General features: G+C 45.7%; 1 protein-coding gene across 1 annotated transcript; it reads left to right on the forward strand.

Annotated features, from left to right (window-relative positions):
- Nucleotides 1-4,374: 4,374 nt before the first annotated feature.
- On the forward strand, nucleotides 4,375-5,603 carry LOC127321332 (uncharacterized). Its single transcript, XM_051350356.2, has one exon. It carries the CDS (start codon nucleotides 4,599-4,601, stop codon nucleotides 5,394-5,396), a length of 798 nt encoding a protein of 265 aa, XP_051206316.1. The 5' UTR covers nucleotides 4,375-4,598; the 3' UTR covers nucleotides 5,397-5,603.
- The last annotated feature ends 14,321 nt before the right edge of the window (nucleotides 5,604-19,924 follow it).

Here is a 19,924-nt window from a genome sequence, read left to right on the forward strand (position 1 = left end):
TATTAGCCCAATACTCATCCATCCACAGATCCATCTACACCAGCAAAAATAGGGTTCAAAAAGGAATGGGGAACAAAAAAGGAAGCAAACCGTAGTTACCTCGTTCCATGGGTCCTCCATGGAGGTGTCGTAGGGGTTCGTGGGCGGGACGTACGGCACAAACTCGTAGGGGTCATATCCCGGCGGGATCTGACCGCGACCGGCGGCAGCAGCCTCCGATGCACCGGCGGAGGAGGCGGCGACGTCCGTTGAGGGGACGGCGTCGAAGAGGGAGGCGTCGCGCTTGGAGCCGACGGCGCCGTGGACGATGGGATTGGCATTCTCCTTGTCCATCTCGCTGGCAGAGCAGAGGGAGAGGGAGAGGGTTTTTTGCTTTGGAGAAGATGATGGGACGTGAGAGAGGCGGCGTTGCGTAGGCGAGTGAGAGTGACAGAGATAGTGGGAGGAGGCGTCTATAAAGGCAAGGGGTGGTTAATGCGACCCGCGTCCTACGCGTCCACCGCTGCACGTCTGTACGTCTTGGACTTCTGCAATGCGACACGCGTCCACGATTGCACGTCTTCGACTTCTGCACCGCGACCGGCGTCTACGCGTCAACAATTGCACGTCTTCCATTTCTGCACCGCAACACGCGTCCTCGAGTCTAACCCTGAAAATTTAGATATACTCAGGTATAACCTCGAGTATTATACTAGCATTTTTTGTGTGCTCAGTTTTCCCCTTGAGTGCTAATACTGGCTAGTGCAATATGGTCAGTTTTACCCTCAAGTAGCTGGTCAACAGACAGTCAACAAATGGGATTAACTAGTTAAATGAGTCATTTAATGTGCAAAAAATTCCGAAAAATAGTGGCACATACTCATGGAGTCTTTACCACAAATTGCCAGTTCTCAAAACATAGATAAGTCATAGATAAATCAAATTTTACCACAAATTGCCACTTCTCAAAGGCCTTCTCAAATCACCTAGTAGCTATGAAGGTGCATGGTTTTCTACAATAAACCGTTCCCAAAACAGTTTTCCCCAAAACATACTTTGTCTAAATGAGGCCACAATTCTCACACTCATGTATATTTGTATTGCAAATAGTTTGAGATAGGCCAAGATGGGTTTTATTGTACAAAACACGCATTTTCCATTTTTTAATCTCATATTTGAATCCCTTAGTCTGTTTATTACATAGGTGTCCTTGGTTTTTTGATACTACTCAGTTTTGCCCTCTCCCTCCACAAATTCTCTCATACGTGCAACATTGCCCTGATTGGTCTAGCCCATGTCACGCGGATCGTGCCCGCCGACCGTTGATCGTATGATCTAATTAACGGGCAGGATAACCCCTCTCTCTCTGTCGGCGGTTACCTTCCACTCTCTAAGTATGCTAAAGGGCGGTTTTCTGTATTCATTTTCACGCGCTAAAAATTATAAACTCTTTTAGGCATTACTTTTCACGCAAAAAATGATAAACCATCACCGATTTGTTGTAGCCATTAATTTTTACGCAAAAAATGATAAACCATCACCGATTTGTTGTAGCCATTAATTTTCACGAAAAAAATGATAAACCATCACCGATTTGTTGTAGCCATTAATTTTCACGCAAAAAATGATAAACCATCACCGATTTATTGTAGCCATTAATTTTCACGAAAAAATGATAAACCATCACCGATTTGTTGTATCCATTACTTTTCACGCAAAAAATGATAAATCATCACCGATTTCTTGTAGCCATTACTATTCACGGTAAAAATGATAAACGAACCAATCTATCTATCTCTGTATTTGAAGTTTGGAAGGGTTCACCATCTAGTTATGTTACCTTTCGAGGTTTTGACCTGAAAAAAATGGGTATTATAAAGGGAAATAAAAGTTCAAAAAAACGTAAAAACAAAACAATCTACCTATCTTTGTATAGAAGATCGTCTGTATGATTTTTGAGGTCATTTAGAAAAGGTAGAAAAAATCCCTTTTGAGAAGGTCGAAAAAACCTAACTTGTTACAAAAGCTGGTTTCAGTGAGACCTAACCAAATTTGGCATACATTATGCCATATCTATAACAACAAGGAATATCTAAAAGGGAAAGTTTCACAAAATTTGAAATTTATGGCGAAAATGATGCCATACATGATGCTGTTTTTCGAGGTTTTGACCTGAAAATCAATTGGTTATTATAAAGGGAAATAAAAAGTTCGAAAAATATAAAAACGAAACAATCTATCTATCTATCTATGTATAGAAGATCAGCTGTATGAAATTTGAGGTCATTTAGAGAAGGTAGAATAAATCACCTTGTTAGAAAAGCTGGTTTCAGTGAGACGAAACGACATGCGTTAAGCAAAGTGATTTTTTCGAACATCTCCAAATGACCCCAAATTTGCCATACATGATGCCATACGTGTAACAACAAGGAACCCTATCTAAAAAGTGTCAAAAAAGTTTGCCCAACCGTATAGCTCTATCAAAAAGAACCTCACCATGGCGCTAGTATAATTTTGGGCTTAGTTACAAACTTTCGTTACCTAACCTTCAACACGAAACTTGTTTCAAATCACTTTTGGCGGACAAGAAACAAATCCCTCCTTGATTCGAGCACCACAGCCTCCAAACTTTGCCGATGCCGATATCGGCATGGTCAGAACGGCTATGCTCGCCGCCACTGCTAGGTCACCGTCGGGATGCACCCTCAATCCTGTCCCCTCATTCGATCACTGACACACCAGAGATACCGCCGAGGCCAATGCCGAACGTACATGCTGATGCCAATGCCGAACATGCATCCACGCCGATGTGGGCACGGCCACGCCGCCCCGCTATGCTGGACACCACAGACCACCGCGAGGTCTTTCCCTTCGCCACCATACTCTTCTAGCACCCATCTATACACGCCAGAAAGGAGAGACACTAGTTTTCTCTACATTGCTCGCGTTCGTGTCGGACACGGTCAGTCAAAGTTTTGAGGTAGTCGTCGATGTCGTCGATCATTTCTTCTCTTCTTTGCATGGTTAAACACGTCTAGTTCATATCTATCTAATGCGTCTGGTCTCGCCTCATGCAGTTCTTTGTGGACGTCGATCTCATCTCGGCACCCCGCAGGCCACCTCCTCCGTGCCATCGCTGTAGAGCTCCGTTTAAAAATCTATTCCTACCCGTGTATTGCCCCTTGTATCAGCGCCATGGCCCACTTGTCATTCGATATACCGAAACCCCACTCGTGCGCGTTTTGGTCAGGCATACAGCGATGCTTACGGTCAAACAAAGATGGATGGTCTGACGTGTCTTTGCGGGCTCTACGTGGCCCCACTAGTCAGAAGATAACGGTCAACCGTCGGGCAACCGGCCGTTACAGCATCTGTGATGGTTTCAGACAAGGTCTTGGGAAAAACTGAGGAAAAACTAAGGAGCTGGGGAAAACTAAGCACAACTAAGAAACCGAGGGCACGAAAATAGAAATCCCTTATGATTAACATACCTGTTGCACCTACTAGCTTTTTGGAAAGCCCTGCCGATTCCGCTTGAAATGGCCTGGATATGAACTAATCGTCCACTTTTCGTTCGCTTCAAATTTTTTATGACCGCTCGCTATTTAATGTGTGGTTTTCTCCTGATTTCGCACTTTTCCAAGCCGGTGACCCCGGCACCAGTTTTGGCAAAACGTCATTTCATGTGGGCCTCGTTTTCTGCAAAATTAAATCATAAAAAAATCATAAAATGTGAAACTTTCACAAGACTCCGTTATTTGTGACCTAGAAGCGACGAAAAAAAATTCAAACTTGGGATAGGACTGCTGAAAAAGTGTTCAAGAAATGAGTTCCAACCAGCGAAGTTACATGGCTTTTATGGCAAAAGAGCTAGGTATTACCCTCCGGCCAGGGATAGTTTGTCGGAATGAGCCCGTATTAGTCACGTTCGTGTGCCTTGGGTGGAAAGCAACGTGTTTCCGAAAACCCATTTTCTATTTTGCGATTGCTAAAATGAGTTTATTTGTGAAGCAACTACAAAGGATGCATTCAACGATTCAACGGACCTATGCACATTGATATAAGATCACATATACACTACGGTTCATATGCCTGCTGTGCACACTGGTTCCGTGGTTGCCGACCAGATGAGTGGCTTGAGTTAGAATTGGGGATTTCGGCGGCCTGTGGACCAAAAGGCCCAAAATGGCTCACACAATTATGGGCCCTGTGCCACCGCACGGGCCTCACTCCTATGGCCCGGGCCCTGAGCAGAATCATAAAACGGCTTCAGAATATTCTTCCCCAACCACTTTAGTCAAACTGGAATACTGGATAGCTTCCATCCATCATCCAGCTCCCAGGCTGACCTTCTCAAGGATGCTTCTGCTTCAGTTAACCCATGATTCGGTACTCTCCGTCATCGAGACTTGGAAGAATTGGCCTGCACTCCTGTAGGCTTTACCCAAGTTCGAGCCCAAAGTTAACTTGCCCGATCGGCCTCATCTTCCCTCTGGCGAGCTTGCTTCCGCCGCCGGCAATTCCCATGGCTGTAGTCTTCTCCCACGGCACTCAACGCATCCCACGGTCTGGCACTCCGGCATTACAAAGCCGATCATCCCCCGGACTCTCGCCATTCCATGCCACAAACACGAGACATGTCGATGGAGCCGTCATTCGAGCCGTCCAACTCCGCGGCCGCGGCGAGCGCCGAGGAGGCGTCGACGCGGCGCGTCGCCAACCGCATCATCCGCGCGCTGCAGCACCACCTCCGGCTGCTGCACCGCGCCGGCCCGGAGTTCTTCGTGCTGGGCGCCACCGGCAACGTGTACACGGTGACGCTAGCCACCACGCCGTCGTGCACGTGCCCCGACCCCGCCGCGCCGTGCAAGCACATCCTCTTCGTGCTGCTACGCGTCCTCGGCCTGTCGCTCGACGAGGCCTGCGTGTGGAGGCAGACTCTGCGGCCGTGCCAGGTCGCTCGGCTCGTCGTCTCGCCCACGTACCCGGAGGTGCTCGCCGGCCCTCGCGCCCGGGAGCGGTTCCACCAGCTGTGGTCGGCCCAGGCGGCCGCGGCTGCCACCAGGGCCGAGGAGAAGCGCCGGCAGGAGGCCTGCGCGGCGTCGTCCGGACGGCCGCTCGACGGCGTGGCCTGCCCGGTTTGCCTCGAGGAGATGGCGCCGGTGGCGGGCGAGGCGGCGCCGCTGCTGACGTGCGGCACGTGCCGCAACTCGGTCCACGCCGAGTGCTTCGCGCGGTGGAAGCGAGTCCGGGCGAGGCGGGCGGCGACGTGCGTGGTGTGCCGGGCGCGGTGGCGGAAGCCCAGCCGGGACCGGGAGCAGGATCAGCAGCAGTACATGAACCTGTCGGCGTACATGAACGAGCAGAACGAGGTGGAGGATATGCAGATCGAGGATGGTAGCCTCTGTGCTGGGTAGTACAGCGGTATTGACTTGACAAGCTAGTTCATATGGATGCGAAGAATTTAGCATCTCGATTCATTGGCCTCTCGTGACCCTATTTCTTTCTAGTAGTATTCTTAGGCGCTGACTTATTATGTGACATGCATGTACAGAATTTCTATGTCAATAAAACAATTGTTCTGTAAAGAAATCACCAGTGATGACATTGTATTGTTACGAAAAGAGACCCGAAACATTTGGATGAATTTCGGTAGCCGTAGGTTTCTTGCCATTCTCCTCCTCTCTGCTTTTGAAGACGTGAAGTAACCTGACGCTAAGACTTGTTTGTTGATTTGTGCTAACCCAACTTCAATCTTTCTCATGTTCTTGGGGCGAGGTGCCAACAAGGTTTTTTTTTCCGCTAATTTACCGGAGGGCACTGTAAAGCATTGTTACCGCAAAATCTCGAATTTTTCTTGTTCGAGATTTTTCAAACAAATTTTGAATTCAATTTTTTTTTTGGCATCAAACAAATAAATTTCTAGCATGAACTTACCGTGCCTCGCATGCAACGCATCGGTAGGACGTTTCCGTCCTCAAGCAATAGGCTGCGAGTTCGAATCACATCTATGCCTATGGGACTATGGGAGTACTCGGGTCAGTCTTGCTCCGTGCTGTGATTTGTTGGTTGAATTTTGGTCTTTGATTCATTCCGGGTGGTCATTGGACTTGGGCTGGCTGAATTCTCCGCGGCGGGATTTTGGATCGCGTTTGGTAGCCTGCATGCAATTCGTGGCTCACTGCGTCAGTGAGATGGAACTCACATCAAACGAGAGCACGATACATAAAATGCAATTCGTTTATTGCCTGGGTTGCATCGGTTGGTATCCAAGTGCCACTTTATTTAGTTGGTCGCATGTTTTTCCTAACTTCACCTATATGGCAACATGCTCACCTTACCCCACCTGTCACAAGATCACCATGGCACCTCCGTTCACAAGCTTCGGCATGTGGGCACGCCGATGCAAAGCATCAGCACGTCTCCGTTCACAAAGACTAAGACCACCATGACACCGTCGGTCACACCGGTCACAAGCATGGGAACGTTACCGACCACGAAGACGAAAACCACCATGGCACCGTCGGTCACGCCGGTCACAAGCATGGGCACGTCACCGACCACAAAGATGAAGACCACCATGGCACCGTCGTTCACACTGATCACAAGCATCACCACGTCGCCGACCATGAAGACGAACACCACCATGGCACCGTCGGTCACGCCGGTCACAAGCATGGGCACGTCGCCGACCACGAAGATGAAGACCACCATGGCACTGTCATTCACGCCGGTCAAAAGCATCACCACGCCGCTGACCACGAAGACAAACACCACCATGACATTGTTGTTCACGCCCGTCACAAGTATCACCATGTCGTCGACCAAGAAGACGAAGACCACTAGGACACCGCCGGTCACGCCGGTCACAACCATCACCATGTCGCCAACCACGAAGACAAACACCACCATGACACCGCTGTTCACGCTCGTCACAAGCATAACCATATCGCGGACGACGAAGTTGAATACCACCATGACACCGCCGTTCATGCCGGTGACAAGCATCACCACGTCGCTGACTACGAAGACGAACATCACCAAGCCTCCACCACAATGGATTATCACCTCTCACTTTTCACACATCGTCACCACGTCGCCATCCATGAAGATGGCAAGCGAGAAGTTGAGCAAGAGTACTCCAAAGTATACCCACACATATACTAGCGAGTCATTTATCTATCCGTTTATGCACATTGAAACAAAAACCTATCAACATGAAAATCATGCGCAATGGTGAGGTGAACCTACTGCTTAAAGGAAATTTCAAACGGTTGAGCGTGTGCGAGGAATTTGGTAAAATTCGCTTAAAACATCATACACGAAATTGATGATTTACGACTGACGAAACTCGAAACCGATTGTGGGAATTGATTCATATCATCGACACGCATCTTTTTCATGTACAACTTATTTTGATTCGGAGTATATTTGTGTTGATTTGAAGAGAGAGTGTGTGGATTAGTGTAAAGGAGAGCCTGAGCAAGAGCATGCGCAATCGTTGCATCCGTTAGGAACTGCCAAACTGAGCATTTCTCTAGACCTGTTCCAGGAATGCTTTAAGACCGTGTCATGCAAGAACGCCAAGTGAATTCAGACAATTAAACGGACCAAAAATTACTGGGTGATGTTCCGAGAATAGGACAAACCCGCTAGGAACTGCCAAACTGAGCATTTCTCCAGACTTGTTCCAGAAATGTTTTAAGACCCGTATCATGCAAGAACACAAGTGAATTCAGACAATTAAACGGACCAAAAATTACTGGGCGATGCGGGCTAAGGTGAGCCAGGCTACCCACCGGCGTCCTTCTATTTTTTTGGGCACGGCCTTTTTTATTTTTAATTTTTGTTGAGATGACATCGTTGAGGAGTAGTAGTGATGCCAGGAACGACCTGCAAGCAGTACTCGACTCGATCCGTAGGACTGAAAGCTACGACTAATAATTAACCTAACTAGCTCCCTCACCGTATGTGCGTACATGAACGAGCATTGGGCGCGCGCGAGAGCGCTTGGTTGGCCACGTATGACGCGTATGTACGTTAGCTGTGTGTGCGCGTCCGAGCGAGCGACTCGGTGAGATCGATGTTGCACTCTGTTGGACTCGTAGATGCGCTCAAAATAAATAAAAGCATCTTCAGTCGCGTCTCCAAATGCGTTTCCAAAAGGTACTGAATCGAACTTTTGAGGACGTGTTTTGTTCGTGCTGCGTTTGGGGACGTCGCTCCCCAGCCACGTCCTCCAAACACCGCATATTAAAATACTTTTTTTATTTTTTTGCATTTTTATTTTAATAAAGAGAAGAAATATTCCACAAACTAATACATAATTGGGAACATGGTTTACATGAAGATATAATTTGGAACATGGTTTTTCATAAACTAATACATAGTTTGAATTATGGTTGACACAAATATAAAAGATTTAAAAAAACTAAACCTAATTAGGCTGTGCATCGAAAGTTTCGTGTGTTCGCTTCTAAGAAAGAACACTCAAGGGCACACCCGGTTACCCAAACTGGAATATCCAGCTGGTGAGGGTGCCCCCTGTTGGTTCTTCCGAGAAAGAACAACCAGAAACCTTCGTGCATTTTTTCGCTGCGAAGAAACAACACTCTTCAGTCGTCGTCCTCCTCGGGGCTGTCGCTGTGGTAGTTCCCGTGGCAACGCGTCTCGTCAAACACCTTGACGCTCACGTCCCTGTCGTCGAAGTAGGAGAACACGAGCATGAAGCCGGCTTCGAGGCGGTGGTAGCGCGCGAACTTCTCCCAGCCGATGTGGAGGTACATCTTACCGCGCACGTCATAGATCACGTCGACGATCCACCGGCAGCAGTGGCAGCCATCCTCCCGCAGATGCAGCGAGCCCGGGCGCTCGTCGTCGGCGACGAAGTCGGCGAAGTCGTCCGGCAGCCTCTGGATGCCGTGTGGGCCGCCCTTGAGGATGACGATGAACTCAAACAACATGGACCCCTCCTCGTCCTGCCTGTCCGACGATGAGGACGACGACAGTGTCGTAGACGACGGTGAGCGTGCAGCTCTGCCGCGGCCGCGACCACGACCACGGCCGCGAGCTCGGCCTCCACCTCTACCAGCCATGGCGTCGACTCTTCAGATGGTGGCGGCTAGGGTTAGGGAGAGAGGCTCTAGGGTTTGCGTGTGAGATGGACGATGAGAGGTGGCCCTTTTTTATAGGCCGAAGGGAGGCGGGGGAGCGGTGGCGCTCACTAACGCCGGCATGCAGAGCTAGGCGGCGACGAGACGCTTCGCTGCGTCTCTGTGGGAACTGCACCATCACTGCGCGACAATAACTTCCGTCGCAAGGTAGGCAACGGTTAGGTTAAAATTCAATGTGCCGCTGACGGGTCGGCCCCGCCACTCCCCGCCTCGCTTTTCGGTGCGTCCGGCGTCCCCGGTGCGTCCCCTATGGGGCAGGGACGAGCTTGGGGCGCCGGACACCGTATCGGGGCGCGCCGGACAATAAGCGGCTTTGGGGGACGCGGCTGAGAACGTTTTTTTGTCCGACACGCCCTAAATCTCTTTGGGGGACGGTTTGGGGGACGGGATTGGAGATGCTCTAAGGGCATCTCCAAAGCTGCCACCCAAACGGATGTTTAGGCCGTCTGTTTTGGGTCGTTTGGGTGGTCGCACGGACACGCGGACCTGGTCGTCGGTGCGTTTGGGTCGCGCACTACGCCCACCGCGCGGACGCACCGCAAATATCAAATACATCGAAAAAAACAATTAAACCTAAAACATATTTCATTAAACATATGCCCTATTTTAGGCCAATTTATACAAATGTCCTATTTTGGACAAATTTAAACAACAAAAAAAGCTCTCTATATGGGCTTTAAACTAAAAATAATATATATAAAACCCTATCCTAGGGTTTGAGGATGACGAGGTGGCCGCTGGTACACCGCCTAGACCCTGTGGGCCTCGTCGTTGTGGGTGTCGACGACGTCCCTGGGCGGTGATGCGCTGTTGTGGCCCGACCGCGCCAGGGACTCCGGCAACAGCGACCACTGGGCCTCCCCCAGGCCGAGTGGGGGTCCGGAGCCTGATACGTCTCCAACGTATCTATAATTTCCGATGTCCCATGCTTGTTTTATGACAATACCAACATGTTTTGTTCACACTTTATATCATTTTCATGCATTTTCCGGAACTAACCTATTAACAAGATGCCACAGTGCCAGTTCCTGTTTTCTGCTGTTTTTGGTTCCAGAAAGGCTGTTCGGGCAATATTCTCGGAATTGGACGAAATCAACGCCAAACCTCCTATTTTTCCCGGAAGCGTCCAGAACACCGAAGAAGAGTCGGAGAGGGGCCAGGGGGCCACCACACCACATGGCGGCGCGGGCCAGGCCTAGGCCGCGCCGGCCTAGGGTGTGGCGCCCCCAGGTGCCCCCCTGCGCCGCCTCTTCGCCTATAAAAGCCCTTTCGACCTAAAAACGCAGTACCAATTGACGAAACTCCAGAAAGACTCCAGGGGCACCGCCGCCATCGCGAAACTCCAATTCGGGGGACAGAACTCTCTGTTCCGGCACCCTGCCGGACGGGGAATTGCCCCCGGAGCCATCTCCACCGCCGTCTTCACCGCCATCTTCACCGCCATCGCTGCCTCCATGATGAGGAGGGAGTAATCCACCCCTGAGGCTGAGGGCTCCGCTGTATCTATGTGGTTCATCTCTCTCCCATGTACCTCAATACAATAATCTCATGAGCTGCTTTACATGATTGAGATTCATATGAGTTTGTATCACAATTTATCTATGTGCTACTCTAGCAAAGTTATTAAAGTAGTTCTATTCCTCCTGCACGTGTGTAAAGGTGACAGTGTGTGCACCGTGTTAGTACTTGGTTTATGCTATGATCATGATCTCTTGTAGATTGCGAAGTTAACTATTGCTATGATAATATTGATGTGATCTATTCCTCCTACATATGCATGAAGGTGACAGTGTGCATGCTATGTTAGTACTTGGTTTAGTCTGTTGATCTATCTTACACTATAAGGTTACTTAAATATGGGCATTATTGTGGAGCTTGTTAACTCCGGTATTGAGGGTTCGTGTAATCCTACGCAATATGTTCATCATCCAACAAAAGTGTAGAGTATGCATTTATCTATTCTGTTATGTGATCAATGTTGAGAGTGTCCACTAGTGAAAGTGTAATCCCTAGGCCTTGTTCCTAAATACTGCTGCAATACTACCACCATCAACTACACGCCAGCAAGCTATTTTCTGGCACCGTTGCTACTGCTCATACTTATTCATACCACCTGTATTTCACTATCTCTTCGCCGAACTAGTGCACCTATTAGGTGTGTTGGGGACACAAGAGACTTCTTGCTTTGTGGTTGCAGGGTTGCATGAGAGGGATATCTTTGACCTCTTCCTCCCTGAGTTCGATAAACCTTGGGTGATCCACTTAAGGGAAAACTTGCTGCTGTTCTACAAACCTCTGCTCTTGGAGGCCCAACACTGTCTACAGGAAAGGAGGGGGAACGTAGACATCAAGCACTTTTCTGGCGCCGTTGCCGGGGAGGAAAGGTAAAAGGCACTCATACTTCGGTTCCAGGTAAAGTACTTTTCTGGCGCCATTGTGTTTGTGCTCGAAGCTATTTCCTTTAGATCCTGCAATTGCATCTTTTTGTTTCTTGTTTACACTAGTTAGGCATAATGGAAAACAACAAAAAAATTGGTGAGCTTTTTAATCTTTCTCCTGATTTAGAATTGTTTGATGCGAAAATTAAAAAACCTATGAAACCTTATTTGCATGCTAGTAGCGATGTTATTAGTATGAATGCAATTACTGCTAATACTATGGATAAGTCTAAGCTTGGGGAAGCTAGTTTATATAAGAATAATCTTTTTTGCTCCTCAGCTTTGGAAGAAATATTTTGCTCTGATAATGCTTTATCTCCCATATACGATAACTCTAATGATGCTTCTGATAGTTTAAATCCACCTGCCGAAAGTATTCCGTATAAAATACCTATGCAAATTATTGAACGCGTTATGGATAACCGTTATACAGGGGATGGAACTGTCCACCCTGGAGATCATTTATTGTTCTTGCATGAATTATGCGGTTTATTCAAGTGTGCAGGTATTGCTATGGATGAAGTGAGGAAGAAACTATTCTCTATATCGCTGTCTGGTAAAGCGGCGCATTGGTATAAATTACTGGATAATGGGGAGTCTCTTGAATGGAATGATATTGTGCCCCGGTTTTATTCTAAATTTTATCCTCCTCATGAAGTGCATATTGATAGGAATTATATTTATAACTTTTATCCTCGTGATGGAGAGAGTATTTCTCAAGCGTGGGGGAGACTGAAGTCACTAATGCTCAAATGTCCCATTCATGAGCTCCCCCGTAATGTTATTGTTAACAATTTTTATGCGAGGCTTTCAGGACAACACAAGGACTATCTGGACGCGTGTTCGGAGGGATCTTTCACAAGCAAGGAGGTTGAAGCTAGGTGGGATCTTCTTGATCGGATTGAGGACAACGCTGAAGGATGGGAGAACGACAAAGGTAAAGAGTCAGGTATAAATTATGATTATGAATGCATTGAAGCTTTTATGGATACCGATAAATTTCGAAATATGAGTGCTACTTATGGTCTTGACTCTCAAGTTGCTGCAAATCTTTATAAAGCCTTTGCTTCTCATTTTGAATTGCCTAAAAATAATTTTGATAAGTATCATGAACCTTTTAAAGAGGATTGCACGAAGAATGAAATTGTTGTTAATTATTGCAATAAGCATGCTCAAACTCCTAAGAGTGCTATTTCCTATAAGCATGTTAATTTTTGTGGAATACATAGACCTTGTGGAATTAATCAAATCAAAGATGAATATTGTATCCATCATGCTAATGAAAAAACTAGAAAGTGGTTTAGGGCTCTAGATGATCTTGGTAAAAAAGTTTGTGCCCTTTATCCTTTTATTTGTGAAGTTTGCCATGAAGTGGGTCATTTTAATTTTCAATGCTCCTCCAATGATAATTTGAACCCAATGAGTGCTGCAAATTTGTATTGTGATGATGAAATTACTCCTAATCAGCATGATGAACTTACTTTATTTTTGGGGTGTGAAGAACTGTCGAGAAAAATCTCTTTGTTACATATGAGTGATCTTGATATTGATGATATCCTGCATGGGTGTTTTTCTTATTGCATTGATAATAGCCATACAAATACTTACATACAAAATATTTTAGAAGATGACACCTTGCCAAAATATGATAGGACCGCTGTGTGTTTTCAACTAATTAATGAAAAGGAGGGATCCTCCCAAGTTTCTTCTATTGTTTCTGAAAGTAAATCAGGTTATGCGGACAAGCTACCCTTCAAGCCTCTTCCTCCTAAAGAAGGAAATGAGGAGAAGGAAGAGAAGAAGAAGAAGAAGGGAACGAAGAAGAAGAAGAAGAAGGAGAATAAAAAGAAAGAGGTAACGGCGTATCCCCGCGTGAATGAGATAACGCTAGGTAACCGTAAGTATGTTGCTCCTAATGATTATTGTGATAATGAATCTGAATACGATGATCTTCCTATGCCCTTTACATACATTAGCAATCATGATTTGAATGAACACACTACTTTTGATATTGCAAATCTCTGGGAAACTAATTCTGAAAATGATGATAATAATTGCCATAGTGTCAGTGCTATCCATGCTTCCTCCCATAATAATATAGAAAGCTCTAAGCTTGGGGAAGAGGTGTTTGAAAACCCTTTTGCTACTGATCATTATGTGTTTGATACATCTCCTTCTAATAACAACGATGGTATGGTCATAGATAAACCGACTGTGAAAGATAACTATTCTATTTCTTATGATGACACTGTGCCTCCGATCTTTGATGATTATTATAAAGAATGCTATGATATAGGTTATAATTATCCTTATGAAACTTGTCATAGTCATGATTGGATTACCAAAAACAATTCTTTTAATATGCAACTTGTTTACCATGTTCAAATTCTTGATAATAATCTTGCTCCAATTACTATTAATGAGAATAACTCTTCTTATGCCAAAATTAATGATACTTCTATGCATATAAACCATGATAAGAATGTTTTAAGTGATGGGTATATTGTGGATTTCATCAATGATGCTACTGAAAGTTATTATGAGAGAGGGAAATATGGTTATATGCATCTTAATAATATTAAGTTTCCCCTCTTTATGTTGAGAATCTTGAAGTTACTCGTGTTTTATCCTCTTATGCTTGTCACTTTGTTCTTCATGAATTCATTTGTGTACAAGATTCCTCTTCATAGGAAGCATGTTAGACTTAAATTTGTTTTGAATTTGCCTCTTGAAGCTCTCTTTTGCTTCAAATACTATTTCCCGCGAATGGATTATTAAAACTGCTGAGCCCATCTTAATGGCTATAAAGAAAGAACTTCTTGGGAGATAACCCATGTGTTATTTTGCTACAGTACTTTGTTTTATATTTGTGTCTTGGAAGTTGTTTACTACTGTAGCAACCTCTCCTTATCTTAGTTTTGTGTTTTGTTGTGCCAAGTAAAGCCGTTGATAGAAAAGTAAGTACTAGATTTGGATTACTGCGCAGTTCCAGATTTCTCTGCTGTCGCGAATCTGGGTCCACCTCCCTGTAGGTAGCTCAGAAAATTAAGCCAATTTACGTGCATGATCCTCAGATATGTACTCAACTTTCATTCAATTTGAGTATTTTCATTTGAGCAAGTCTGGTGCCATTTTAAAATTCGTCAATACGAACTGTTCTGTTTTGACAGATTCTGCCTTTTATTTCGCATTGCCTCTTTTGCTATGTTGGATGAATTTCTTTGATCCACTAATGTCCAGTAGCATTATGCAATATCCAGAAGTGTTAAGAATGATTGTGTCACCTCTGAATATGTTAACTTTTTGTGCACTAACCCTCTAATGAGTTGTTTCGAGTTTGGTGTGGAGGAAGTTTTCAAGGGTCAAGAAAGGAGGATGATATACTATGATCAAGAAGAGTGAAAGCTCTAAGCTTGGGGATGCCCCGGTGGTTCATCCCTGCATATTTCAAGAAGACTCAAGCGTCTAAGCTTGGGGATGCCCAAGGCATCCCCTTCTTCATCGACAAATTATCAGGTTCCTTCTCTTGAAACTATATTTTTATTCGGTCACATCTTATGCTATTTACTTGGAGCGTCTGTATGCTTTTGTTTTTGTTTGTGTTTGAATAAATGCTTGTGTGGGAGAGAGACACGCTCCGCTGGTTCGTATGAACACATGTGTTCTTAGCTCATAATATTCATGGCGAAGGTTGAAACTGCTTCGTTAAATTATTATATGGTTGGAATTGGAAAATGCTACATGTAGAAATTGGTGTGATGTCTTGAATAATGTGATACTTGGCAATTGTTGTGCTCTTGTTTAAGCTCTTGCATCATATACCTTGCACCCATTAGTGAGGAAATACATAGAGCTTGTTAAAATTTGGGTTTGCATGAGTGGTTTCTCTAGAGTCTAGATATTTTCTAGTAAGATGTTTGAACAACAAGGAAGACGATGTATAGTTTTATAATGCTTGTAATATGTCTTTTATGTGAGTTTTGCTGTACTAGTTCGTGCTTGTGTTTGCTTCAAACAACCTTGCTAGCCTAAACCTTGTATCGAGAGGGAATACTTCTCATGCATCCAAATCCTTGAGCCAAACAACACTATGCCATTTGTGTCCACCATACCTACCTACTACATGGTATTTTCCGCCATTCCAAAGTAAATTGCTTGAGTGCTACCTTTAAAATTCCATCATTCACCTTTGCAATATATAGCTCATGGGACAAATAGCTTAAAAACTATTGTGGTATTGAATATGTAATTATGCACTTTATCTCTTATTAAGTTGCTTGTTGTGCGATAACCATGTTCACTGGGGACGCCATCAACTATTCATTATTGAATTTCATGTGAGTTGCTATGCATGTCCGTCTTGTCTGAAGTAAGAGAGATCTACCACCCTATGGTTAAGCATGCATATTGTTAGAGAAGAACATTGGGCCGCTAACTAAAGCCATGATCCATGGTGGAAGTTTCAGTTTTGGACATATATCCTCAATCTCATATGAGAAAATTATTAATTGTTGTTACATGCTTATGCATAAAAGAGGAGTCCATTATCTGTTGTCTATGTTGTCCCGGTATGGATGTCTAAGTTGAAGAATAATCAATAGCGAGAAATCCAATGCGAGCTTTCTCCTTAGACCTTTGTACAGGCGGCATAGAGGTACCCCTTTGTGACACTTGGTTAAAACATGTGCATTGTGATGATCCGGTAGTCCAAGCTAATTAGGACAAGGTGCGGGCACTATTAGTATACTATGCATGAGGCTTGCAACTTGTAAGATATAATTTACATGATACATATGCTTTATTACTACCGTTGACAAAATTGTTTCATGTTTTCAAAATCAAAGCTCTAGCACAAATATAGCAATCGATGCTTTTCCTCTATGGAGGACCATTCTTTTACTTTCAATGTTGAGTCAGTTCACCTATTTCTCTCCACCTCAAGAAGCAAACACTTGTGTGAACTGTGCATTGATTCCTACATACTTGCATATTGCACTTGTTATATTGCTTTGCATTGACAATTATCCATGAGATATACATGTTACAAGTTGAAAGCAACCGCTGAAACTTAATCTTCTTTTGTGTTGCTTCAATGCCTCTACTATGAATTATTGCTTTATGAGTTAACTTTTATGCAAGACTTATTGATGCTTGTCTTGAAGTGCTATTCATGAAAAGTCTTTGCTTTATGATTCAGTTGTTTACTCATGTCATTACCATTGTTTTGATCGCTGCATTCACTACATATGCTTTACAAATAGTATGATCAAGTTTATGATGGCATGTCACCTCAGAAATTATCTTTTATCGTTTACCTACTCGAGGACGAGCAGGAACTAAGCTTGGGGATGCTGATACGTCTCCAACGTATCTATAATTTCCGATGTCCCATGCTTGTTTTATGACAATACCAACATGTTTTGTTCACACTTTATATCATTTTCATGCATTTTCCGGAACTAACCTATTAACAAGATGCCACAGTGCCAGTTCCTGTTTTCTGCTGTTTTTGGTTCCAGAAAGGCTGTTCGGGCAATATTCTCGGAATTGGACGAAATCAACGCCAAACCTCCTATTTTTCCCAGAAGCGTCCAGAACACCGAAGAAGAGTCGGAGAGGGGCCAGGGGGCCACCACACCACATGGCGGCGCGGGCCAGGCCTAGGTCGCGCCGGCCTAGGGTGTGGCGCCCCCAGGTGCCCCCCTGCGCCGCCTCTTCGCCTATAAAAGCCCTTTCGACCTAAAAACGCAGTACCAATTGACGAAACTCCAGAAAGACTCCAGGGGCGCCGCCGCCATCGCGAAACTCCAATTCGGGGGACAGAACTCTCTGTTCTGGCACCCTGCCGGACGGGGAATTGCCCCCGGAGCCATCTCCACCGCCGTCTTCACCGCCATCTTCACCGCCATCGCTGCCTCCATGATGAGGAGGGAGTAATCCACCCCTGAGGCTGAGGGCTCCGCTGTAGCTATGTGGTTCATCTCTCTCCCATGTACCTCAATACAATAATCTCATGAGCTGCTTTACATGATTGAGATTCATATGAGTTTGTATCACAATTTATCTATGTGCTACTCTAGCAAAGTTATTAAAGTAGTTCTATTCCTCCTGCACGTGTGTAAAGGTGACAGTGTGTGCACCGTGTTAGTACTTGGTTTATGCTATGATCATGATCTCTTGTAGATTGCGAAGTTAACTATTGCTATGATAATATTGATGTGATCTATTCCTCCTACATATGCATGAAGGTGACAGTGTGCATGCTATGTTAGTACTTGGTTTAGTCTGTTGATCTATCTTACACTATAAGGTTACTTAAATATGAGCATTATTGTGGAGCTTGTTAACTCCGGCATTGAGGGTTCGTGTAATCCTACGCAATATGTTCATCATCCAACAAAAGTGTAGAGTATGCATTTATCTATTCTGTTATGTGATCAATGTTGAGAGTGTCCACTAGTGAAAGTGTAATCCCTAGGCCTTGTTCCTAAATACTGCTGCAATACTACCACCATCAACTACACGCCAGCAAGCTATTTTCTGGCACCGTTGCTACTGCTCATACTTATTCATACCACCTGTATTTCACTATCTCTTCGCCGAACTAGTGCACCTATTAGGTGTGTTGGGGACACAAGAGACTTCTTGCTTTGTGGTTGCAGGGTTGCATGAGAGGGATATCTTTGACCTCTTCCTCCCTGAGTTCGATAAACCTTGGGTGATCCACTTAAGGGAAAACTTGCTGCTGTTCTACAAACCTCTGCTCTTGGAGGCCCAACACTGTCTACAGGAAAGGAGGGGGAACGTAGACATCAGAGCCACCCGTTGCTCCGCCGCAGCAGCCCGCAGCTCTGCTTCCTCCCTGAGGCGGAGCTGCCTCTCCTGCTCCACCAGGCGCCTGGCCTCCTTGTAGGATAACGTTGCATAGAAAACAAAAAAATTCCTACCGCGAACACGCAATCCAAGCCAAGATGCAATCTAGAAGACGGTAGCAACGAGGGGATTATCGAGTCTCACCCTTGAAGAGATTCCAAAGCCTACAAGATGAGGCTCTTGTTGCTGCGGTAGACGTTCACTTGCCGCTTGCAAAAGCGCGTAGAAGATCTTGATCACGATCCCTCCGGCGCCACGAACGGGCAGCACCTCCGTACTCGGTCACACGTTCGGTTGTTGATGAAGACGACGTCCACCTCCCCGTTCCAGCGGGCAGCGGAAGTAGTAGCTCCTCTTGAATCCGATAGCACGACGGCGTGGTGTCGGTGGTGGTGGAGAAATCCGGCGGAGCTTCGCTTAAGCGTGCGGGATGTGGTGGAGGAGAGAGGCCGCTAGGGTTTGGGGAGAGGGGGCGCCGGCAACTATAGGGGTGCGGCCACCTTGTGGTTCTTGGGTGGCCGGCCCCCTCCCCTTGGCCCCTCATTATATAGGTGGAAGCCCCAAGTGTTGGACTACAAGTCTCCGAATAAGACCCGAACCCAAAACCTTCCATGTAATAGGGAAACCTACCCAAGCTAGGACTCACACTAGAGGTGGGAGTTCCACCTTCCATGGAGGGGGTGGCCGGCCCCCTTTGGGGGAGTCCACTTGGGACTCCTCCCCCTCTAGGGTTGGCCGGCCATGGAGGTGGAGTCCCTCTGGGACTCCACCTTCCTTGGTGGTTTCTTCCGGACTTTTCTAGAACCTTCTAGAACCTTCCATAGAACCTTCCGCATCATTTTAAATCACATAAAATGACATCCTATATATGAATCTTATTCTCCGGACCATTCCGGAACTCCTCGTGATGTCCGGGATCTCATCCGGGACTCCGAACAAATATTCGAACTCCATTCCATCTTCAAGTTCTACTATTTCAACATCCAACTTTAAGTGTGTCACCCTACGGTTCGCGAACTATGCGGACATGGTTGAGTACTCACTCCGACCAATAACCAATAGCGTGATCTGGAGATCCATAATGGCTCCCACATATTCAACGATGACTTTAGTGATCGAATGAACCATTCACATACGATACCAATTCCCTTTGTCACACGATATTTTACTTGTCCGAGGTTTGATCTTCGGTATCACTCTATACCTTGTTCAACCTCGTCTCCTGACAAGTACTCTTTACTCGTACCGTGGTATGTGGTCTCTTATGAACTTATTCATATGCTTGCAAGACATTAGACGACATTCCACAGAGAGGGCCCAGAGTATATCTATCCGTCATCGGGATGGACAAATCCCACTGTTGATCCATATGCCTCAACTCATACTTTCCGGATACTTAATCCCACCTTTATAACCACCCATTTACGCAGTGGCGTTTGGTGTAATCAAAGTGCCTTTCCG

Source organism: Lolium perenne, chromosome 7 (assembly GCF_019359855.2).
Source record: "Lolium perenne isolate Kyuss_39 chromosome 7, Kyuss_2.0, whole genome shotgun sequence".
Lineage (NCBI taxonomy): Eukaryota > Viridiplantae > Streptophyta > Magnoliopsida > Poales > Poaceae > Lolium > Lolium perenne.